The sequence below is a fragment of the Fundulus heteroclitus genome, chromosome 10, assembly GCF_011125445.2.
Source record: "Fundulus heteroclitus isolate FHET01 chromosome 10, MU-UCD_Fhet_4.1, whole genome shotgun sequence".
In the NCBI taxonomy this organism is placed as follows: Eukaryota; Metazoa; Chordata; class Actinopteri; order Cyprinodontiformes; family Fundulidae; genus Fundulus; species Fundulus heteroclitus.
In genome coordinates, this window is record NC_046370.1 from 1,326,747 (window position 1) to 1,352,441 (window position 25,695).

General features: G+C 40.1%; 1 protein-coding gene across 1 annotated transcript in view; it reads right to left on the reverse strand.

Annotated features, from left to right (window-relative positions):
* The window catches only part of LOC105923824 (integrin alpha-M), an 86,023-nt gene that overhangs the window by 18,518 nt on the left and 41,810 nt on the right, over positions 1-25,695 (reverse strand). The window contains exons 6-14 of the mRNA XM_036142568.1: positions 20,938-21,043; positions 20,730-20,827; positions 18,673-18,743; positions 18,458-18,572; positions 18,188-18,315; positions 13,103-13,248; positions 869-1,019; positions 282-432; positions 54-127 (exon numbers count right to left, since the gene is read on the reverse strand). Coding sequence (XP_035998461.1) covers positions 54-127; positions 282-432; positions 869-1,019; positions 13,103-13,248; positions 18,188-18,315; positions 18,458-18,572; positions 18,673-18,743; positions 20,730-20,827; positions 20,938-21,043 — 1,040 coding nt within the window. The remainder of the gene's footprint in view (positions 1-53; positions 128-281; positions 433-868; positions 1,020-13,102; positions 13,249-18,187; positions 18,316-18,457; positions 18,573-18,672; positions 18,744-20,729; positions 20,828-20,937; positions 21,044-25,695) is intronic.

The following is a 25,695-nucleotide window of genomic DNA, read 5'->3' on the forward strand; positions in this document are numbered from 1 at the left end:
TGTAACGCTGTAAAACCATCCTACTCAGAACCATTCACAGCAACATTTTTTACCCCAGACACATAAACAGCTCTAAAGCCTTCTTGGGACATTTCTTCTTCCAGTGCCTCTCCACCAGTTTGAGATCCTGTAGATGGAAAACAAAGGAGATAATATATTGAGTCATTGGGTTCTCTCCAGTTCCTTTAGACCATGGATTTATAGATTTTGATAAACACAAAAAAACAAAAGTGAAGTCAAACACTTTATTTTGCTTTAGATATGAAATAATACATTTGTACCTTCAATAGAAAAAATTTTGTCTTGCAAGTTTTCCCGTATTTTGTCAAGAGCGGCAAAATTTCCCACTTTAAACATAAAATTTTCAGCGGGTTGAGATGCAATCGTTCTGAGCTCTTGTGTTGCACTGTAGCTCGAGAATGCATCCCCCACCTAGAGGTGAAAATGGCACAAGATGAGGTACGCAGCAGTCACGATTATCTTCATCTAAATATTTTCTACTACTGTTCTTGGGGGAAAATGATTCACAAAAACTCCCAAGGTAATGTGCAACTTGATTTTACATACAATACAAAATTTATTTCAATAAATTTTAAAAGTTCGAATAAACCTTTGTAGTTTAGATTTTCAGAGTAAGAGTTTATATCAAGACCTTGAGGGAGAATAACAGCAATTGTATTTTTTATGTCTACGACTGCTCAGAAAGTTGCAGCTTACCTATGAGGATATACTGTAACAATACAGTTAATATCTAACAGCAAATCTAATAGCAAAGCCTTTGCATTGTGAGAAATCAGGGTTTATTCTAACACAAAAAAGACATCAATGTTTACATGCAGTTGGAAAAGAGTTAATAGATGCAGCTCACCCCAATAGCAAATCGAACAATCTGTTTTGAATCAGCTAAACTTGCTGCTGCTGGTAAATCCCCGCTATCTTGAGACTCCCCATCTGTGATAACGATCAAAAGTTTTTTTGCACTTGACCTGGAACCTTTTTCAGGCAAGAAGACGTCATTCCTGTCAAAAAATAAAGAAATTACTATTATTTTTTTGTTACCTTTCCTCAAAATAAGAATCTAGTAAACTGGCTGAAATAATTTTATACTTACTACTACAACTAATAATAATAATAATAACAATAATAATAATAATAATATCCTGCATTTCAAACATATATGGTATTTTGAAGTAATGTACTGATGATTTAACTAGTTGAAAAGAACAATAGACAACACCATGTTTCTGTTATGATATTTGTCTAGGATGAACCCGGACACAGCATGCACACACAGAGCTAGTTCTTAGGAGTGAGTTTTATTGAATGGTGTGGAAGATGGATGATGATGAACCCAGAGTCTTTCAACAGACGGAGGTGCAGGATGCAGAAGCTGGCCGGCAGGAGGCGTGTGGAGAGACTGACTGGGAGGAACTCTGGAGCCGAAGACTTGAGACCAGAACGGAGCATCTGAGCTGAGGAGCTGGAGACCAGAACATCAGAGCCGTGGAAATGAGAGCTGAACATCTGAGCCGTGGACTGGAGACCAGAACATCTGAGCCATGGACTTGAGAGCAGAACATCTGAGCCGTAGACTTGAGACCAGAACTTCTGAGCCATGGACTGGGGACCAGAACATCTGAGCCGTGGATTGGAGACCAGAACATCTGAGCCGTGGACTGGAGACCAGAACATCTGAGCCATGGACTTGAGAGCAGAACATCTGAGCCGTAGACTTGAGACCAGAACTTCTGAGCCATGGACTGGGGACCAGAACATCTGAGCCGTGGATTGGAGACCAGAACATCTGAGCCGTGGATTGGAGACCAGAACATCTGAGCCGTGGACTTGAGAGTAGAACATCTGAGCCGTGGACTGGAGACCAGAACTTCTGGGCCATGGACTGGAGGCCGGAACAGCTCACCAGGAGATGAGAACAGGAGTGGGAACAGAGCTGAGCTGGATCTAGGCTGAGACTGGAACAAAACAAAGCTGACGGAAAGTCTATAGGCTGACTGTAACAAAAACCAAGTTGAAGTAATCCTTCAGGCTGACTGTAACAAAAAACTGAGCTGACAAGGATTCTGGCAGAGACTGAGCTGGAGTGAACGCTATGGACCGGCGACGAGAACAGAATGAGGTGAGTCTTATAAAGACGTGAACACAGGTGGCAACAGATCAGGGGTAATTGCAGCCTGACAGGTGACGGGAATGAAAACTAATTAGTGTCCAGAGGTGTGATAACAGCTGAGCGAGGGAGAGCTAAGTGAACTAAAAAATAACAAAGAAGCCAGACAAAACTTAAACCATGACAGTTTCCAGCACAGTAAGGACTCTCTCTCTCTCTCTCTCTCTCTCTCTCTCTCTCTCTCTCTCTCTCTCTCCATATATATATATATATATATATAGGCAGAAACATGTGACATCAGAAACTGAATTTGAATTAGTTCTCTTTGAATTTTCATTGCTCAGATTGAATCTGAATTGCTCAGCTTGAATAAATGCTTTTAAAAACTCAATCTTAGTGTAATGATTGTCACTAAATTGAAACTGAATAATTTTTTTTTAAATTGAATTTACTTGCTTTGAAACTGTTCATCCTAGTGAAAATTCAGCTCTCAAATAGTTACTTTAAGTCACAGTTCTCGCCATTTACTTTCAGTTTAAAAATGTAATTTCAGTTCTAAAATTCGCTCTTCTGGGACAGAACCCTAGTCAGAGTAATCGAATGAAGAGTAATAGAACTATAATGTACTTCAGCAAACTTACGGCAGCTTGAGGTGGAGCGGGGCTCACATGCTCAATGCATAAAAAGCACCACTCACATAGTAACCGCTTCGTTTTGGAAGGAGCCGTTAGCTCCATTTTTTTTTTTAATAGTGCAAAAATGAAGAAGTTTCTCATTCGGCCAGAAACTCCTGTCTGCCATATGGCAACCGCTAACCTGCCACAATGAAAAAATTTGGCCGCCACCAATTTCATTGGCAAAGTAGCTGTGTCAAGTCATTTGGATCAATTTTAACAACACGTAACAGCTCGGAAAAACTGTTTAGCTAACGGCTCCTTCCGAAACGAAGCGGATACAATCGGAGCCGTACCGCTTTCGCTATAGTGCTCCGCTTGATTTATACATGCAAGTAGCTTTTTTATAATTTATGCAGGGAATATTTCATGTTATATGGACACTAAAACAAGGTGAAAGAAAGAGAAGAAAAGAGAGACAATGATACAGCATCATCAGTCTGCTTCTTCACCAGCAAAGAGATGTAAAAAGAAAAGCAAAACCAGACAATAACGTATTACACACTTTTGACACAATCAAGTAACACCATGATACCATCACTGAAGTATATGTAGTATTAATTAATATGACATGTATAAAGTGACAGCTGAAGATAATAATAGGGGTTTTCTGTATAGAAGTTAATCTACAAGTACCTGGATCCATTACCTGTAGGTGTTTGTGAGAGTGTGCTTGTGCATGTAAGGTTTATCCATGAGAAAAATGCTCAATAGTGGTTGTGAGGAGCCAACCTCAAACTCACTGTTATCCTACAAGTTCACCGCTTTACTGATTTACGTTAACCTCCCTTACATGATATAATGAGATTTGTCTAAGGTAAAAAAATATAAGGATTGCTCATCAATCAATCAATTAAGCTACATAATGATGGGGTTGAGCAATCTTTAACTTTGATATAAAAATTAAGTCATTACTAAATTACTTTGGTGTGTTTTCGATTTCCATAGTAACCGCTAGTGGCGAACTCGACCTGGAAAAGATGTATTTGCAACGCAAAGTTAGACGTAAGGACTTATCTATTAAACTCACTGAGCTGACTGGACAGGTGCAAATATCAACAAACTTGACGAGAGTTGAATGTCACGGTGTTAACATTCAGTACCCTGCTTGAAAAATGTATTTCCTGGCTACATTATCGAAGAATGTGTTTAATGTTCGATGAAGGTATTGGTTCTGATAGTAAACCCTGATTAGTATTTGGATATTTTCTTGCAAATGGACAAATACTAACATGCTTGTATCATATTCAACTTTCTCTTTTACAAAACTGAGTTTTTGAACCATTGAGGTACATTATCTAAATTGTGAAAGTAATGCCTTTATGCACTTTTTTGTTAATTGAGTATAGATCTCATTTGCATTTTTCTTTATTTTCAGCAATTTGAAACATAAAAGTAACTTCATTGTTCAAAGTAAACAATTACTTAATAAATTAGTAAAAGGCGACATTGTACATTTTGTTAATTCAGCTAAGATAAGCATGGTCTGTTTCCTTGTTTATTACTTTTATTATTTGTTTAGTATTATTCCTTTTACTTTAACTAGCCTTTACTATAGCTAAAACAGGAACTTAACTGACCCTTCAAAGACATTCAGGTTTAATGTATTGCCAGAAAGCTTAATGAAGACAACAAGAATGGGAGAGTCGCAGGAGCGGGAGTCATTCTGAATGGAAGCGAGATGGGAGCAATTTTACCAGGAGTGGGATGAGACAGGATTTTATTTTTTACTCTGGTCGGGACACAAATTTTTTCTGTGGGAGTGGGTTGGGACCACTGAGCTATATAATACACTGGAGTGCTGATTTTGCCGAATAACTGAAGTCACTGGCCGCCATCTTTCTACTCCCTACTCTCACAGAATCCCATTGGATTTGGTTGCAACAACAAGCAGTTTTCTGGCTGTGTGAAAACGATTCACAGGTAATTCTACAGTCAGTGAATGTACTAAAACTATCAACTACTAGGAAATTAGGTGCTAAAATATTTTACATGTTATTCATATTAAATATATATATATATATATATATATATATATATATATATATATATATATATATAAGTATGTGTATATGTGTATATATATATAAGTATGTGTATATGTATATATATGTATACACATATGTAAATATATGTTTTTGTATATTGTTATTTATATATTTATAAATGTTAAACATATATATATTTAAATGAATAAAATGCAAAATATTTCAGCACATGACTTTCTCAGTACTTGATATTTTTAGAACATAACATAAAACTATATGGCATTTGACATTTTAAAAGTCTTAAGCCCCCCCCTGAACATGAGAAAATCCTTGTTATTCGATGCTGTAGCACACATATTCCCTAGTTACTGGGGGGAAATAGGGAGTACCAATATGGCGGCTGGTGGCTTCAAAGCGACTCGTTTAAACAGACGGTGATTAGCACTCCAGTGTATTATATAGCTCAGTGGTTGGGACAGAAGTGAAAATCCACTCCTGTGTCACCCTCTAGTTTGCAACGTAGTTCTATTAATCTGCGCTCAATTACTCTGGCTTTCTTAAAAGACCCGGATATCTGCCCCAGAAAAACTGAATTTTAGAATGGAAATTTTATTTTTGAACTGAAAGTGAACGGCGAGAACTCTAACTTAAAATAACTATTCAAGAGCTGAATTTTCACTAGGAAATACAGTTTCAAAGTAAATGAATCCAGTTTCTATTTAGTGACAATCATTTCCAAACTAATAAACTGGATTTCAAATTATGCTAATTCAAATTCAGATTTTAAAAGCATTTATTCAAGTTGAGCAATTCAGATTCAATCTGAGCAATGCAAATTCGAAGAGAACAAATTCAAATTCTGTTTCTGATGGCACAAGTTTCTGTCCATAAATACACTGTATGTCATTTTCAGTGCATTAAGAAATCTAGAAAAGTTTCCCAATTCTTAAACGACTGTCATGCATAGTAAATTTTATAGATTTAATCTTTATTTGTCTCCATATATTATTAAGTGGTTTATGAATTTTTCTGTTTTTTTTATTTAATGAAACATACAAAATAATCTTTTTCATTATAATATTGTAAAGACAAATACAGGGGTTGGACAATGAAACTGAAACACCTCTCATTTTAGTGTGGGAGGTTTCATGGCTAAATTGGACCAGTCTGGTGGCCAATCTTCATTAATAGACCCCTTGCATCTGACGTCACAGTCACGTGATCGGGGGTGCGCGCCTCCATCTTGATGGGCAGGCTAGCCTGACAGCCCGTCTACTACATGACAAAACGGGTGATTTAGAGCGTACTTTTAGTTAGTTTATTTTTGGAATCTAAACAATGCCTACGACTTGTTTTGCTCCCGGTTGCACACAGAGGCATTCCAAATCGTTGGATGTACGTTTCTGTCGTTTACCGAAGGAGAAAGGACGAAGAAAGAAATGGATATTTTCAATGAAAAGAGCGCAAGCAGACACTCCCAATGGATTGGGGGAGGCGGGGGGGGGGCATCATACTACGAGAGAATTTGCAGTCTACACTTCATCTCCGGTAAATACAACTTAATTCTGCTCTATTCATTGTTCTACTTAAATAGCGGCGGAGGGGAGGTAGCGATCGCTACACGGGCCGGAGAAGCCGCTGTTGCTGCTGTAGCCGCCGCCGCTGTCAGCGGCCCGTGTAGCGCTGACAGCGGCGCTCCCGTGTAGCCGCCGCTGTCTGAAGCAGCAGACAGCGGCGGCTACGGCGGCTGCTATAGCGATCGCTACACGGGCCGGAGAAGCCGCTGTTGCTGCTATAGCGATCGTTACACTGGCCGGAGAGCCGCCGCTGTCTGAAGCAGCAGACAGCAGCGGCGCTGTTGCTGCACCCGCTTCCTGCTGCTTCAGACAGCGGCGGCTCTCCGGCCAGTGTAACGATCGCCACCTCCCCACCGCCCGTTCACGGGCGCTAGTACTTCTATGTTTACGCTGCAATGTCGCCGACACCCCCACCCATTTTAACAAGACAAAAACACCTAAATAATCCGTAGTGAGTGATGTTTTTTTAACCTACCGGGCGGGTCTTCCTCTCTGCTTTGTGCTGTTGCACAAACATGTCTGAACATCCATCCATCCATTTTCTGACCCGCTTAATCCCTCATGGCGTCGCGGGCGTTGCTGGAGCCTTTTTCCTGATATAAAATAATTGCAGCCGTCCAGTGGTTTCAGGGGCTTTCGTGCTCTCTTGTCCGTACTGGCCTGCGTGTTTATAAAGCAGCTGTGTCGCGGTACGAAACACTTGGCCAACATTTCACAGACTCGCTCCGTCCCTTCAGGCTTTTGCTGTGTGGATCTGGCAGTCTGATACCATCAACCATCAACTTACTCTTAAAACGATCTTGTGATACGTTATCTAAAGAAGAAAAATACCTGGAGAACTCGTCATTTTGTCAAATGGCGTGCCAACCAATATGGCCGCCACGCAAGGGGTTCTGGGTAACGGAGTCACATGGTTGCAAGGGGTCTATTGCACTTTGAACCAATAAGAGCAGAGTGTGAAGGTCCAATTAGCAGGGTAAGAGCACAGTTTTGCTCAAAATATTGCAATGCACACAACATTATGGGTGACATACCAGAGTTCAAAAGAGGACACATTGTTGGTGCACGTCTTGCTGGCGCATCTGTGACCAAGACAGCAAGTCTTTGTGATGTATCAAGAGCCACGGTATCCAGAGTAATGTCAGCATACCACCAAGAAAGACGAACCACATCCAACAGGATTAACTGTGGATGCAAGAGGAAACTGTCTGAAAGGGAAGTTTGTGTGCTAACCCGGATTGTATCCAAAAAACATAAAACCACGGCTCCCCAAATCACGGCAGAATTAAATGTGCACCTCAACTCTCCTGTTTCCACCAAAACTGTCCGTAGGGAGCTCCACAGGATCAATATCCACGGCCGGGCTGCTATAGCCAAACCTTTGGTCACTCGTGCCGATGGCAAATGTTGGTTTCAATGGTGCAAGGAGCGCAAATCTTGGGCTGTGGACAATTTGAAACATGTATTGTTCTCTGATGAGTCCACCTTTACTGTTTTCCCCACATCCGGGAGAGTTACGGTGTGGAGAAGCCTCAAAGAAGCGTACCACCCAGACTGTTGCATGCCTAGAGTGAAGCATGGGGGTGGATCAGTGATGGTTTGGGCTGCCATATCATGGCAGTCCCTTAGTCCCATACTTGAGCTAGATGGGCGGGTCACTGCCAAGGACTACCGAACCATTCTGGAGGACCATGTGCATCCAATGGTTCAAACATTGTATCCTGAAGGAGGTGCCATGTATCAATTTGAAACATGTATTGTTCTCTGATGAGTCCACCTTTACTGTTTTCCCCACATGCGGGAGAGTTACGGTGTGGAGAAGCCTCAAAGAAGCGTACCACCCAGACTGTTGCATGCCTAGAGTGAAGCATGGGGGTGGATCAGTGATGGTTTGGGCTGCCATATCATGGCAGTCCCTTGGTCCCATACTTGAGCTAGATGGGCGGGTCACTGCCAAGGACTACCGAACCATTCTGGAGGACCATGTGCATCCAATGGTTCAAACATTGTATCCTGAAGGAGGTGCCATGTATCAGGATGACAATGCACCAATACACACAGCAAGACTGGTGAAAGATTGGTTTGATGAACATAAAAGTGAAGTTGAACATCTCCCATGGCCTGCACAGTCACCAGATCTAAATATTTTTGAGCCACTTTGGGGTGTTTTGGAGGAGCGAGTCAGGAAACGTTTTCCTCCACCAGCATCATGTCATGACCTGGCCACTATCCTGCAAGAAGAATGGCTTAAAGTCCCTCTGACCACTGTGCAGGACTTGTATATGTCATTCCCAAGACAAATTGACGCTGTATTAGCCGCAAAAGGAGGCCCTACACCATACTAATAAATTATTCTGGTCTAAAACCAGGTGTTTCAGTTTCATTGTCCCACCCCTGTATAATAGCAAAGCTGCTCTTATCTAAATAACTCAAGGAAAAATAATCGAATACCAAAAGGACAGTAGAACTCTTTGGATATAAGAGTCATTCTGAACTCTTACTGGACATACTTTGTGTTATGTTCTGTAATTGCACGAAAAGGACAGTAGGGGGAGCTCTGTATATGTATGTGAGAAAGCTATGCTGTATGTGTGAGGAGAAGAAGAAGAAGTGAACGGAGAGTAAAAGAGGACTGAAGCTGAACTGCGTTTGAGGCTGCTTATTTTCCACTATTATCATAGAGCAACACCACAACATTGGTGACGAGGATGTCTATTTCTGTGCCTTTACCTGCTCCATTCATGCCATGCCCAGGGGAACCAGCAATACCATTTTCAACATGGCTTAAAATGTTTGATAACTACATGTTGGTGATAGCTGCATCGGGAGATGGCTGGCCTGATGCCAGAAAGCGCGCGGTTCTACTTCATGCCCTGGGTATGGAGGGACAAAGGCTTTTCTACACCCTGCCGAACACTGGAGACACGTATGCTACTGCTATTGCTGCCCTAGCAGCAATAGCAATGACATTCACCTACAAGCACATTTTGTGCTTGTAGGTGAACGTCATTGCTAAACGTCACAAGTTTCGACAATGAGCACAGAGACCAGATGAGACGGTAAACCAATTCTTTGCTTCTTTACGGGAGTTTGCTGCTACATGTGATTTTGGAAACATGGAGGAACAAATGCTACGTGATCAACTGATTGAGTGTGTTGCTAACACTTGCATAAGAGACAGATTATTACTTGAACCGGACTTAACACTTGCTAAAGCTAATACATTGGCGTTGCAAATTGAAAGTGGATTGAGAGATGCTAACGTCCTTTCTGATGCTATTGCTTCTGCCGCTTCTGCTCCAGTGAGGGCCGTACAAAAGCAACCAAAGCCAAGCCGCCGCTGGGACACGAAGAAGAAGCCACCGGATCCTGCTCCTGCTATGGCTAAAGCTGCTGGTAACCGTTCCTGCTTCCGCTGTGGATCTTTCAATCACCTTGCTAACAAACCTTCATGCCCTGCTGCTAAAATGACATGTAACAAGTGTGGGAAAGTGGGACATTTTTCACGAGTGTGCCGTTCGAATCAAAAGGAGGTACGTGAAGTCGCCATTAATGAGCCCACAGTTCTTTACATGGACAATGCAGTCACTGTCAATTCAAGTCACTGTTAATGGCCGATGCAAAGATGTTGAGCTGATTGTGGATACAGGCTCATTGGTGTCTATTATCCCGGAGGACATTTACCGCACCTGCTTTTCAGAATGTGTGTTAACGGAACCTACATTTGCTCTTGTTACTTATGCAAAAGAGAAAATTTCTGTAAAAGGTTGCTTAAAAGCTACCATTTCTCATGATAGTCATTCTACTAAGGGCACTCTTGTTGTTGTTGAGTCAGGCACTGCTCTTCTTGGCTTAGACTTGTTTCAGGCATTACAAATGAAACTTGAAGAACGGAAAGTGGTTACTACTAGTACTCCTCCTGCCCCTGCAGTTCAAACTGCTGTATCAGAGACTGTATCAGAACATGTCCCGGAAGTGTCAGTTCAGGAAGTTGGCTATGCTAAAAACTTCATACACAAAGTACATATACAGCCAAATGCTGTTCCAGTGCATCAAAAACTCAGGAGACTTCCATTTTCAGTAAGACAAGCTGTCTCAGAGGAGCTCAAAGATCTTCAGGATAAGGGCACCATTGAACGTACTGATGCTTCTCCTTGGGTTTCTCCCATAATCGTGACTCAAAGAAGAGATGGGGGAAAGCCACGCATGTGTGTTGATTTAAGGGAGCCAAATAAAGTCATTGTTGCTGATTGCCATCCATTACCACACATGGATGTTCTCAAATCTATGTGGGGCAACTGTGTTTTCCACGATTGATTTAGCCTCTGCCTACCACCAAATGCCTCTGCATCCTGAAAGTCGTGATATTACAGCATTTACCACTCATGATGGACTTTTTTGTTTTTGCAGAGTTCCTTTTGACTTAGCTTCTGCCCCATCAGCGTTTCAGAAAATGATGTCAATCATCCTTAAAGGTTTGCCAGGTGTACAAGCTTACCTGGATGACGTCATCTGCTATGGCTCTACACAAAGAGAACATGATGAAAATCTACGGAGAGTGCTTCAAGCCTTGACAGATGCTGGACTCAAACTAAACATGCATAAATGCAAATTCAACCATCCTTCACTAAACTACCTGGGTCACACCATTTCAAAAGAAGGTCTTCAACCAGATCAGGATAGAGTCACTGCTGAATTAATGCTCCAGCTCCACACGACACGTCTGCTCTGAGATCCTTCCTTGGTCTTGCATCATGGTACAGTAAGTTCATTCCAGATTTTGCAACTGTTAGTGAGCCACTACGTACAGTGCTCAGAGACTCCACAGATTTAAGCTTCAAGTGGACAACAGAAGCACAGTCTAGCTTCACTGCACTTAAAGAACTGATAGTCAACAGTCCTGCCTTAGCTCTGTATGACCCTGAGTTACCAACCTATGTTACTACTGATGCTTCAGATTATGGACTGGGCGCGGTGTTAACTCAGTTGGATTCTGATCAAAGTGAGAGAGTTGTCGCTTTTGCATCCAGAACTCTTTCTTCTACTGAGCGCAAGTACTCCACGGTCGAACGAGAAGCTCTTGCGTTTGGGCTGTGGAAAGCTGGAGAACTTACCTATGGGGTCGTCGCTTTGTTCTTCGTACCGATCACCAAGCACTTATGACCTTACTCACCTCTAAAGGTTCTGGCCGTGCTGGACTAAGGATCACCAGATGGTCCGCTCGACCGCTGTGCTTCACGTATGACGTCACTTACCGCCCAGGACACCAAAACATCACTGCTGACTGCCTGTCCAGACTACCACTAACTGTTAAGAATAAGGCTACAGATGAACCGGACATGATTGCAGCTGTTTTTAAAGAGTCACTGTATGCCATTTCTCTTCCAGAGTTTACTTCTGCCAGTGAAACCTGCCCAGAACTGTCCTTGCTGCGCAACCAGATTGAAAAAGGTTGGCCCAAATGCCACAAAGGTCTTCCAGAGACTCTTGCTCCATATTTTCAGGTACGGCATGAGTTGTCAGTTCATGGTTCACTGATATTGAGATTGACAGATCGACTAGTTGTTCCTGCTTCACTGCGTGCCAGAGTTGTTGATTTAGCACATGAAGGACATCAAGGCATTGTCCGTACTAAGCAGAGACTGCGTGAACTTTTCTGGTGGCCACGACTGAACAAATTTGTACATTCTGTTATTGCTTCCTGTGTTAACTGCCAGTACAGTGATAAGGTAGCCATAACTGCTCCTGCTCCACTTACTCCAGTTGAATTCCCTAGTAAACCATGGGAAAAAGTTGCAATAGATATTACAGGTCCATTTGAAAATGCTACATGGGACTGCCGTTATGCTATTGTACTTACAGACTACTACAGCAAATGGCCTGAGGTTGCATTCGCTTCTACTGTTACTACAGATGTTGTTATTCGCTTTTTAGCCACTGTGTTCAGTACAGAAGGTAATCCGGTGTACCTTGTCTCAGATAATGGTTGTCAGTTTACATCCCATGCACTTAGTGATTTTCTGAGGGAGAGAGAGATACAGCACTTAAGGTCCAGTGTATACTACCCTAAAGCAAATGGTGCTGTGGAAAGGTTCAACAGAGTACTTAAGGACTGCATACAGACATCTGAAAGAAGTCACAGTTCATGGAAAGAAACTGTAACAGCATTCCTGCACAACTACCGAGCTACTCCTCATGCAACCACCGGAGTAACACCATTTGAGCTACTGAGAAACAGAAAGATGCGCACCAAGCTAAACATACTCCCAGTAGAATTGAAAAGCAAAACACATGCCCAAATACAAAAGAGGGTGAAACAAAAGCAAAATAAAATGAAGGAATACACAGACAAGAAAATGAGAGCTAAAGTACCACCAGTCAATGTGTGTGACACTGTTCATATTCGCAGACCTGAGCACGTTTCCAAAGGATCTTCAAGATTTACAGAACCACTTGTCGTGAAGAAAGTGGGACAAAACACTTTCTTACTAAGTGACGGACGCAAGTGGAATGCTTCAAAACTTGCACACTTCCCAAAACAAACCGTGGCTGGTTGAGAACAAAATAGGCTGCTTATTTTCCACTATTATCATAGAGCAACACCACAACACTTTGATAACTACCTTTGGGTTCTTTCAACAGAAAAAGTGGTATTCTGTACAAGAGCCTTTATAATAATTTTTAACTTTTAGTTTAATTTAAGCTGTTACTATACACTAACATATTAGAAATACTTACACCACTTTTCCGATGGCAGCAGCTGTGTATGTTCCTCCTCTTTTTTGACTGATGTTGTCAATTTGAGATTCCCAGTAAGGAGCTTGTGAAAAAGCATTAAAGTCATAATGCGTTGTTGTGTCATAGGAATACTGGGTAATGGCAAACTGCAAAAAATTAACAAAAAGGACATGAAGTTAAAATTATGTTTAGTAAACAACAGAATAACAAAGGTAAACTAGAAAAAGCTGTTCCTGCGTAACAGCGAGCAAGAATGCTAATCTGCAGAGTGATTGAGCAGAAGATGCAGAAAACATTGAAATCAGATTTGAAGAATTTGAAAAAAATGTAAAAATTTGAAGGGATTTGAAGAATTTGAAAAAGTTGAAGAGTTGAAACAAATAGAAGAATTTGAAAGAATTTGAAGAATTAGAAAAAAATTGAAGAAATTTGTAAAATTTAAAGAATTTGAAATAATTGAAAAAATTTGAATTTGAAAAATTTGAAGGAATTCGAAAAATTTGAAAAAATTTGAAGAAATTTGAAGAATTTAAAGAAGTTCGAAGAATTTGAAAAACTTGAAGAAATTTGAAAAATTTGAAGGAATTCAAAAAAATTTAAGAATTTGAAAAAAATTGAAGAAATTTGAAGAATTTAAAGAAATTTGAAGAATTTGAAAAATTTGAAGAAATTTGAAGAAATTCAGCAATTTGAAGAATTTGAAAAATTTGAAGGAATTTGAAAAATTTGAAGAATTTGAAAAATTTGAAGAAATTTGAAGAATTTGAAGAAATTTGAAGAACTTGAAAAATTTGAAGGAATTTGAAAAATTTGAAAAAATTTGAAGAATTTGAAGAATTTAAAAATTTTGAAGAAATTTAAAAAATTTGAAGAAATTTGAAGAATTTGAAGAAATTAGAAAAATTTGATGTAGTCCAAATTTCTTGTGGAGCTTTCTCTCTAAAGGAAGTATAGACTCTGTGAAGCAGAAGTTTGTACGAGCCTCCTAGAGCTACTTCCGGTTAGCAACATGCTAACCATTAGCCGCTAACAAGGTTGTGTTCAGTATAACCGGGTGATTGTACTCTGTCAGTTTGGTCCAAATCCTGTACTGGGAAGTGCCTCAAAAAGGGGTGCCATTACTTAATGTCACCAAACGTGACCAAAGTTCATGGGTCAGATCCGCCTCCTTTAGCAACTCAGCCTCACCACATCTGGGCCCAGAACTCAACATTTGACCAAAATGTTCAGTAGCGCCATTTCCCACAGGTGGGTGGTGCTGTATTGGCCAATTGGGTCGTGTCTGGGCATCCTGCCAGGTTCTGTTGGAAGCAAAGGCCCAATAGAAAAGCATGTGAAATCCAAAATGGGACAGAAAAGTGACACATGGCTGATAATCACTTGAAAATTTCAAAATGTTAAGAGGAAGTGACTGTGCGAATTTCAGGTTCCTACATTAATCACAGCCACTGCAGTGAATGTCGAGAGTTGCCATTCTATCTCAATGGAGCCTCTCCCTCTGGCCCTCAGAGTTCCGTCGTCATGGAAACTCCCTCACACCTGCAGCGGGCCATTCTACCAAAGTGCAGAGACTTTGCTCAGACTATGCCTCATTGGAATAGAATGGAATACTTTGCCTCAAACAACGCTCCATATCTCCTGATCCGTAAATGGTAGAGACATAATTCTTTCAGCGTTTAGTTCGTAACCGATAGGAGAACAAGACAAACTATTGGTTTTTGCTAGAAATATTTTAATTTAGGCGTAAAAAATTATGATATAAAGGGGATTTTTATGGAATTTCAGAAATCCTCTAAAAACGGTCCCGAACAAATCGCTGTAACTGAAAAAGTATAAGAGATATCAAAATAATTCTTTCACTGTGAGTATCACCAGGCTTTTGAGGACTATGGAGCTCATTTTTATGTTTTTACAAAAACCGGTGTAAGCACAGGGATGATGTAAAAAAGTGGATGATGTGGAAGAATGAAGCTCCAAAGCGTTTTAAGGGTTTTGCACATTCGCTACTCCTGAAGAAATTGTTCCTGCGGCAAAACCGTAACATTTATCGACAAAATTTCTTTTTTGTGAGCGCCAGAAGGGTCTGGACATGAATGTGTGAAAGTCTCATGCCTGTACATAAAACGGATTAGGAGTAGCAACGATGTAGAAAAGTGCCTCATTCGGGGGGATGGAAGTCTGATCCTGTTTTAGCATTTTCCCAAAACGCTACTCCCAAACAAATTGTTCCTGCGGCAAAACCGTAACATTTATCGATAAAATTCCTTTTTTGTGAGCACGAGAAGGGTCTGGACATGAATGTGTGAAAGTCTCATGCCTGTACATAAAACGGTTTAGGAGTAGCGACGATGTGAAAACATGTGTCGCTTGGGAATGTCAGGTGTGATTTTTCACCACACCTCCATAGAAAATCAATGGAGAGCTTTTAGGCTTTGTGGTGCTCTGGGCTGATTTGCGAAAAATCTCTAAATCCCACACCAATGATGGTTACATTTCCAGAATCCAGACAAAAATTCCTACGTTTTGATGTATAATTTTTGTGAATAGAGTGAAAATTGAGCGAGTGAGAAGAAGTTGTTCAGAGAAGGAAAATATACAGGAATGTTAGAGTGGCCACTCTAAATTAACTCCCTAGCAACCATAGCAACGCATTAATTTTTCTGAATTATGAAAATGCAAAATTATTTTAAGGAGGTACTATATGAAAATGGTAGAAGATATGAAAAAGCTGAAGTAGCTGAAGATAGCTGAAGGTTATTTGAAAATTTTTGAAAGTTGAATGGCGTTTCTAGCTGAAAGTAGGCTGAAGCAGTAAGCTGTCAAAAAGCTGAAATATTGGAAGAATTTGAAGAATTCTCCATTAAATTTCAATGAGAACAAAAAACTCACAAAAAGTTTAATATTTTAAATATTACAAAAGTTATAATTACCAAAAGTAGGGCTGGGCAAGTTAACGCGTTAATTTCGCGTTTACTCATTAGACTATTAACGGCGATATTTTCTTTAACGCGCGTTAACGCATGTTGCTCACATGCTTTTATTTTGTGAAGGTCTGTCCAACTTCCGTTTGTGTGTGCCGCACTTCCGTTTCAGCGCTTCCCTCGGCCAAATAACATTAGTTTGACTGAAATGATCAACTGTCGCGGCAACAGTGTCAAAACTTGCAGAGCAATCGAAAGTGGCAGGTCAGGGCCACAGCTTCAAACTATTCATGAGTGAGTGGATGATACAAAGAAGTGGCCTCATATAACGTACGAGGACATTTTAACCTGTTTTGTGTCGTTACTTGGTGCGGACGGCTCTGCTGTGCGACTTTACCGAAGCGAACCTCCGCAGTGAAAGAGTTGGATCGGTGTTAATAAATATCAACATGGATGACCTGGTATTCATGGAGGCTGATGTCCGTTCAAGCTAAAACTAGTCCGACGTTCACGCTGCTGGATTCTGACTGCATCAACCGGCTCTACCGAGACGACCGGAGCACTCTGGTGCTGCGACTCCAGGGAAAGCCTTCAGTCATGCAGCGGCGACTTATGGAAGGTAGGCTGATGAATTATCTGATTCAGAAACATACTGGCCGTTGGCTCGTTGTGATTAGATTGCTGGTCAGTTAATTTTGTAATGTTTGGGATTTAACTGATGTTATGAGAGGATATCAAAACATTAGCTTACCTGTCTCCTCTCCTCTTGACGTCTCCTGGTTTTGTTTTTTTATGGAACTTCGCAGCCCAGACACTTTTCTGGCGTCATGTGGTCTTATGTTGGTCTTTTGTCCACAAAATGAAAAAAACATACGGTCGCTTCGGTGGTTTCTTCAGATTTTAAGCTTTTAACCACAGGTGAAGGGATTCCTCATTCTTCGGCTGAGGGTGAATGAAGTAGGGCGCCTCGTATCCACAGCTTTTGTACACGGTCGATGATTAAAACACTCCTGCTCCACGTAAACCTTTCTTTTACACCCGTTACTATGACAACCTCTAACCACACAAATGATCCCGGTCTTCCTCAAAGTCATAATGACGAGTAATTTAAGACGAAGTAGCCGCATGAACCGCTTCTCAGAAAGCTAAACACTGACAGGAAGTGAGCGGGCGGAAGTCTCGCCCAAACAAACGTCAACTCGCTGCCTCCATGTTTCCGTCAAAAATAAGGTGGATATGCACGCGAGAAAGCAACAACAAAAAACCGCTTGTCAACGTCAAATAAACGCAAGCAACGCAAGCATATCGAGTTAGCAAGCATTTCAGTTTAAAGTTCTTCCAGCATCGAATATGACAGAAACAAGTTAGTTGTAACCACTGCCAAGTTAAACTTTGGTATTGAACATAAAATGGTAATGCTGCTCCATGCGGTTACCTCAGAAATTGCCTGTTTTTGGTAGATTTTTTCCCCATAAAGAGAATTCCCTGTCAGTGGCAATAAGCTTTAATATATTATTATTGCTATTTTTTGTTTTACATTTTTAAGTTTAGCTTTACACTAAAAATGTGTTACTGATAAGTGCTACAAATGTTACAACACTTTTGTTCATATGGCAGCAGAACATTAAAATAAAAGTGCTCTTTACACTACTTTTGAATTCATTCTTGGAGTTTGTAAATACAATGCGATTAATCGCGATTAATCAGGGCGATTAATCACGATTAAATATTTTAATCGTTGCCCAGCCCTAACCAAAAGACATAGCAGTAATGTCGTGAACGAGCTGAACGTTTTGATACGAAAATTGTTTAAATCGATTGAAGTATGCAGGAGTAGTTAGATGCCGAAAACCGTACGGAATAATAATCAAGGCCTGAAGGAACTTAATAAGTGAGAATGCTGTATAGCATTCTCATTGATTAGTCTGGAAGGAAATTAAACAGGATCCACATTAAACAAAACAACACAAAAGATGCTTTTAATTCCAAAAGCATTGATAAATGTTTTCATTCCCACGTGTCTTATTGGGATCCTTTTCAAAAACAGTCACATATTTCCCTTTGGATGTTCAGTGGCCTGTTAGTTATGTCCAACAGTGACCAATGTTGTTGAAAAAACATTGCAAATTGTCTGGTCCTTTAATTGTTAAATTGACCATCTCACCCGTGTATCTTTTCCCAGGAATGATCTAATCAGCCCTTTCACAAAATCTTTCATACTTTTAAAATCTTCACCAGATACACTTCCAGAGCCATCCAACAGAAATGCAATGTAAGCTTGGATTGGACATTCTGCAAAAAAGAAAGAAAACCAGAAAGAGATCAAGAATAGTTTCCTGTAGTTATTCAGGTAAAGGTTAACCTGTAGTTTACTGTGGAGTGGGGTTGGAGGGTGGGTTGGGTCGAGTGAGGGTCACATGTTTACTGAACCTACCTCCAGTGACAGATGTGTAAGACTTTCCAAGGGTATTCTGTTTATCCATCTCAAAGCACAAACCATTGTACATGGTGATACTTTTGCAGTCTCTGGGAATAGTTGGACCACAGACCTGAAAATGTTTCATTAGTTGCTTGATTATTTGATCGTCCTTTTAACTTTAAATTTTCACATTGCTCATATTCTTTATTTTTGTTGGCTCTTCATCTCACCATCGTCGTTTGTGTTGAGGGGTCATTTGCCATCGCTAAACCAAGGGACATGTTAACGGCAGCATTTTTCTCTGTGAAAAGAAACACTTGTGATGACGACTTTGGAAAGCTATCGCTCATCAAACATGGTTTCCATTTAATACAGTATTATTAGGCTGTATGGCTGTTATCACCCATAACTAAAGCTGTTATAATACTACTTGAAATAAAGACTGAATTTTTTCTGCTATAGGATGATGGCTTTGTTACTTTTATTCTTATCGATTGGTAACAAGATCTAAAAATGAAAAATAGAGACTGACCTGTAATACATGGCCACAAAAACTGGTTTAACCCTTACCGATTTAATATATATATATATATACATATACTTTTTTGCGACACATTTCACATTATCAAAACATTTTTTATATATTTGCCAAAGATAACCTGGGGGATGAGAAAATGTTGCAATTTCCCCTGAACTCAAATAACTTTGCTTGCTTTTTTAGTAACAGGTAATACGTCATTGACATCTATGGAGGAATTTTAGCTCACTCCTAATTGAATATATCATTTTATTTCACCCCCACTGGACCTTTTGATGATATGATCCTGGGACCAATTTAACTTTCAACACTCCTTCAACAGTAAGGTTACCAGATTTCTGAAATCAAATCTGGGGACAATTCTTGCTCGTGGATGAAAAGCAATACATCTCATCAAGATGAAATTAGGAAACCGGGACAGTAATGGTTTCATGTATTTTTACATATTTCAAAAACAAAAATCAAGTGTAAAAGCCAGGAATGTGCCTTTCCACACTGTTAGTACATTTTAGGATTAATAAAATGAATAAATAGTGTTATTAATAGAAACTAGAACTGTGTCTCTGTGTTGGGGCAAAGTGGTGGGGTGGGAGTGGAGGGGTCAAGGGTGGTTAGCATGGCTTTACAATTTTTTGGGACCCAAAGAGCTCTGCCGCCCCCTAAGGGGAGAGTGACATGAAGAAAAGAAAAACCAGAAAAGTAACAAAACATTTATTCTATGCCTGTGGCTCTGTGGAGACAGAGTTCCCCCACCTCTTCAAAAAAGTGCAACAAATACTCATTCTGTTCACATCTACATACCTATGGAAATTTTTTTTTATCTACATTAACATCAAAAACATATAGCGGTCACGGCTCCAGGTAAAGGATGATATGTTTCTTACTGTCAACTGACCACATCAGGGGCCTGTGCATCTCAAAGTAGCAGATTAATTTCTCCCACTAATGGGCTATAAGCACAGCTCCACTACTTCCTGAACTTCAGCAGCTCCTTTGTTTCCTGTCTTTCATTTCTGGACAAGCTGATTAATCCATGTGTGTCTGGCTGGTTACTGAGGTCAGACACACCTGGATTAATCAATCTGAATAATCCAGGAGTTTTACCATGGTTTAGTGTTTTCTCTATTTGTGTATAATGACTCTTTTTGTGGTTTAACTAGATGACAAAAGCCTCTGTGACTCTTTCCAGACTGATAGACTCTAAAAACGTCGTTTTTCCCTTCCTTTTGAATTTATTTGAATAGGAGCATGGTACGAGATCTTTAAACCTCATGTTGTTAGACAGATTAAAGTGATTTCTTAATTCCAACAGTAAGGGAGTGATCAGGCTTTTATCCCTCTTGGAAACTAACATCTTGCTTCTTTTTTCACTTGATCTTGGATTTTTCTTTTTGTTTTGTAACTACGCTGGGAGGTCGACACTCGCTCGCCTCCATTGCTTCGGCTTGTTGACCATTTGTACGGATGTGCAGTGAAACCCCAGTCACATGACGTTGGAATGGTAAATATACACAGAAAAGGCTATATTTACAAACAAATTGAGCAAAAACAAAGCATAAAAGACAAAAATGACAAATACTACGCCGGCAGAACATGATAATCTTATAAAAACGTTGTATGCTACCAGAATGAGTTACTGCAGTATAAATATTAAAAATGTCGTATAAAGTGAATATGTACCTTTAGATGTCCTGTTTTTTGTGAAATGTATGCACACCTAATATCATGACATGTTAAAATCAATTCTACCTGCAGACCCCAGAATGTTGCAATTAGTTGTTGAGCACTCAAATATCCGTCCTCTTTTATCTTTTCCATACTGTTCAAGTGGAGCGCTGACGAGGAGACTGAGAGAAACACAGAGTTATGAGTGCCATTTTCTAAACATTTTACAAGTTAAAATTAAGAAATACAAATGAAATGAAGATTCAAATCAGTAATGTATGATCTGACTCACTTTGATGGTCCTCTTTGCACCACCTGGTAGCCAAAACCTGCTGCAGGATCACTTAGGGTCTTCCAGAGGCCAGAGTCAATATTAAAACCAAGTCCAGCTTTTAACACTGAGGAATACAGAGAAAATAAAATCCAAAGTTCATTCAATTAAAACCCATAATTGTTCATGTTTTCTTTTTTTAATGAATGGATATGATAATTTATTGGTGATTATTGCAGGTCAGAATTTACATCTTCTGTACTGTACTTATGTACTGAAACTATCAAGTACTGAGAAAGTCAGGTGCTGAAATGTTATGCATGTTTTATATATATATATATATATATATATATATATATATAGTTTGGACACACCTCATTCAAAGAGTTTTATTTATTTTCATGACTATGAAAATTGTAGAATGACACTGAAGACATCAACACTATGAATTAACACATGTGGAATTATATACTTAACAAAAAAGTGTGAAACAACTGAAAATATGTCTTATATTCTAGGTTCTTCAAAGTAGCCACCTTTTGCTTTGATTTCTGCTTCGCACACTCTTGGCGTTCTCTTGATGAGCCTCAAGAGGTGTTCACCTGAAATGGTCTTCCAACAGTCTTGAAGGAGTTCCCAGAGATGCTTAGCACTTGTTGGCAAAGGCTGCTCTTACAAGAGTTTTACTTTTTCCCTCTACTGATTGTTCACTTCGTAACTCTTCTTTTTCCCCTGTTTTCCCCAGTGAAACTCTGTGTGGCAAAGTGACTGAGCTCGACACTCACCTGCTTCTGGCAGAACTTACATATAAACTGGTTGCTTTAACATTTGATCTATCAACATCTTCCGTTCTCTCCACCGTTCACCTCAGACTCACTGGCTCACCTTAAGCTGCTGAAACCCCTTCTCTGTCCACTGAAGGATTTCTGGAAAATACATTGCTCCTCTCACCTGAGGGGCAGTTTTTTTTGTGTGCAGTCTTGTCTCCAATAAGATCTTCTGCATCTGCCGGATGCTTTTTTGTTTGTTTGTTTGTTTGTTTTCTTGGTCAGGTTGTTTAAATCCTTTATTCTCTAAGCATGACTGAAATATTTTACATCAATTCATCCATTTTCTAACACACCAATCCCTGTTGGGGTCGCGAGTGGTGCTGGTGCCTATCTCCAACTGTCAATGGGCGAGAGGCGGGGTTCACCCTGGACAGGTTGCCAGTCTATCGCTGGAATACTTTACAGAAAACCTTAATTTAAAAGCTTTGAACCTTAGAGATTAGAGGTTCTCCTTTTCTGGTTTTACTTTCCAACCAGCTCATTTAGGCTATTGTAACATTTTAATATAAGGAAAGGTGAGCAAAGATGATGGGTAATGACCATCCGTTACATGTATATCGAATGATCAGTAACTAAAGATAAGGCAAGAAAAGCCTTCAGAAAAGAAAAATATCTCTGTGCAAAATATAAGAATATAGAGAAGTTCAGAATCTCTAGAATGAAGTGCCTGTTTGCTATGTTTCACATTATGACTTAAGACATATGAAACATTTTTTTTGTTTAGTTTTACATATAGGTGATAAAGATAGGCAGTTTTAAAGGGCCTTAGGTCATGTATCAAGTGCTTAAAGTTTTGTTAGTATATTTGGGACTTTTCGTTGAATAGTATTGAAGAAATAATCAGATAAAACAGGATCTTAGCAGCCTGCAGCTTCCACCAGATGATAATAAATTAGAAAGCTGCTCAGAACGGTACAAAATGGTACAACACAAACATTTGTTACCTGAACAGAAGAGTGTCACTGCAATTATCCAGTCCATTGTGTTTCTCATGGAGAGCAAACTAGAATAAAAATATCCTCGCTGGTCAAATAAATTTACTAGTATGCTATGGAAAAGTGTTACTTTTTTACCCCTTAGAGTGTCTGGGTCAAGATGCTGTTGGCTGTCTGCAGGAATTTAAGGGGACTGCTCAAAGCAAATAGAGGAACACTAATGTAGGAGGAGTTACAATAGGGACACTTTCAATTCACATCTAAAATGTTTTATAGTTATTTTTCCTGTCATTAAAATTGTAGTGCAAATTTTAACAGCTTTATTTAGTTCAGAGAAATCTGATAGGGAATCAGCAGTACTTGTGTGTGTGTGTGTGTGTGTCTAAGTTTTTTAACATTTTATCTAAAAAAAATTCCCGTCATGTCCTTAAAAAGAAGCAGTCTTTCGACTCTGTGTGTGGGTTTAATGCAGACCTGCAGTGGTTTTCATCCTGATGTAATTGCAGCCCAACTTCCCTCGTGCACTTAGCAGAATAACTGTGATTAAGAGTAATTTAGACAAATATATGTGTAATAAATTTCACAAACAGCTTCTGTGTACCTCTGTAACCACCAACTGGTTTGGTGCCTGTTCTAGTTGTGCAATACATAGATAGCAGGATGACAAACTCTTCTTTGCATACATCTGTCTGGTGTGATATGTTTGTGCAAGAGTGTGTGTATGCAACACCCTCTCAGTAAGCGGGCAGCACAAAGGGAGGAATGCTAAATAAAGTTTGTGTAAATTAAGCATGAGTCACTTTAACAATGTAATTCAGAGTAACCATAATTAAATTACCAGCTATTTTGGGTGGTTTCTAAAGACACTTACTTGCACCTTCTCTGACACCCCCCCCCCCCCATATGCTACTTGTCATTCTGATTCACATCACCATCAACCACAGTGTGTTTTATTATGGGATGAGACCAACATAAAAGCATATAACTGTCAAGTGGAGGGGAAATATGTATAAAAAACTGAAAAGTGATATACCGTACATTTTCATTCGACCCCATCATATTCTGATACCCTGAAATAAAATCTAGAGCACACAAACCAGAACATGTTGACCTGACAGAACAGCACACTCCTCTTAACCTCTTAAATCCTCACCTTGATGGGGGAGGCTTGCAACCACACATAAGTCAAGAGAAAGAAAATAGATTAAAACAATCTGTGAGTGAGTTTTTCCATTAACAAGGCAATTCATTGGAAAAAAAATTTTGTACTGCAGTTTCAAGCTTTATGATGTGATTGATGATCCTTATTTTAAGCACTAATTGGCTTCTTATGATAGTGTGAGTAGATTGAACCCTCTTTGAAGAACAGGAGGGGTTAGTTTTTGTCCTCAGAAAGAAGTTGATGCTTCATCGCTATTCAGGGCAGAGGAAAAATTGAGTCAAAATCATCTACATGTAAAACTGGATTATTTGACCATTTCTTACTTATCACACATGAGTAATGTAAGCCTTCTCATGATACACAATTAAGAACAAAAAGGAATCCTTTTGCCTTTTTAAAATGTCAGTCTGTCTTTGAGTTAAACCATATGTGCTAATTTTATTACGCTCAGACACTATAAGTTGGTTATCAAATATGATGTTTTATATCTTGCTTATGTCATTTGTAGGCCAATTTTGGAGAGGGAATGCAATGAAAAAACTGTTTACAAGTGTAAATAGGCAAAGAGTTTCTCGTCTTTGTTTTACTAAATAGTATCTTGGTCATAAGGCCGCTGACAAATAGGCCAGCTGTACCAGGCCTCGGAAAGGGGGGCGGGGAGCTGGTGGCTAGAGCTGGGGCTCTAATCATTAAATTAGAGGCAGGATTTTTTTTTTTTCAAAATGTTATTAGTTATGTTAAAAATATTTGATTTAATAAAACCTTTGTATCCATATGTCTATATATGTAGTATGTTTTTTTTTTTAATCGGGGCCCAGAACTCCCCCCAACTCAACACAATAATGGTATGGCCAAGATTTGCTTAGTTGCTCAAGTAAAATTAACCCGGCAAGCCACATTGATAATGTCTCCGTTTGGGGAAAGGAAGGACAACAGAACTCTGAGCTGATTGGGCGAATCAAGACCTTGTGTCCACCTATCAAATTTTGGTATTGGCCAATCATGATATGACAGGAAAATGTTGTAAGCATTAGGTAGCATGAGAAACCACAACAAATTACTCTGGTCAGGGTATGCTTGTTTGGCTTGTCCTCATTGAGACTCCATCCAGAGCCTCGTCAAGACGGCAAGCATCGAGAGCCTCGTTGAGACGCTAGGCATCCAGGGCCTCATCAGGATGCAAAGGATCCAGAGCCTTGTAGGGATGGCGGTATCCAGGGCCCCATGGTTGTTACAAGGACCCTGGGTTGCTGCAGGGGGTATCCACTGCCATAGCTGCTGTGTGGCATCCCATCTACTGAGCTGTTGTGAGAAATCCGGTTTCGAGAGCTGCGGTGAGGGCTGCTATGGGGATTCCTAGGGGCCAAACTTTACGTAATGCCAGATGCCAAGCTTCAGGTTACGTTCGATGCCAAGTGCCAGATTATGTCTGACACCAAGCTCTGAGCCAGGCTTGTCATGATGCTCCAGGCCATATCTGTCGCCAAGTTATTGTCTGACAATGAATTCCAGCCTGCCAGTTCCTTAGCCAGGGGTCCAACCTGTCAGATTTTGGCAATTCAGCAGACGCTCCCACCTTCACCTGAGTCAGTGATGTCCGCCAAGACCCAAGCCCTGGGCCCGACACTCACCAAGACTGATGCACCGCCCCTGATGGCTGAGCAACAGTCCTGCTCCATTCCTGATGGTCTCCAGACATTCTGCTACACCAGGGAGGTCCTAAGGATCGCCTGTCAGAGATTCTGCTTTGCAGAGGATGGCCTCCAGAGATAATGCAACATCGAGGTCTTTCTTCAGGCCACCCACCACAGATCCTGCTACCCAGAGGTCAACCTCCAGAGATCTTGCTGCA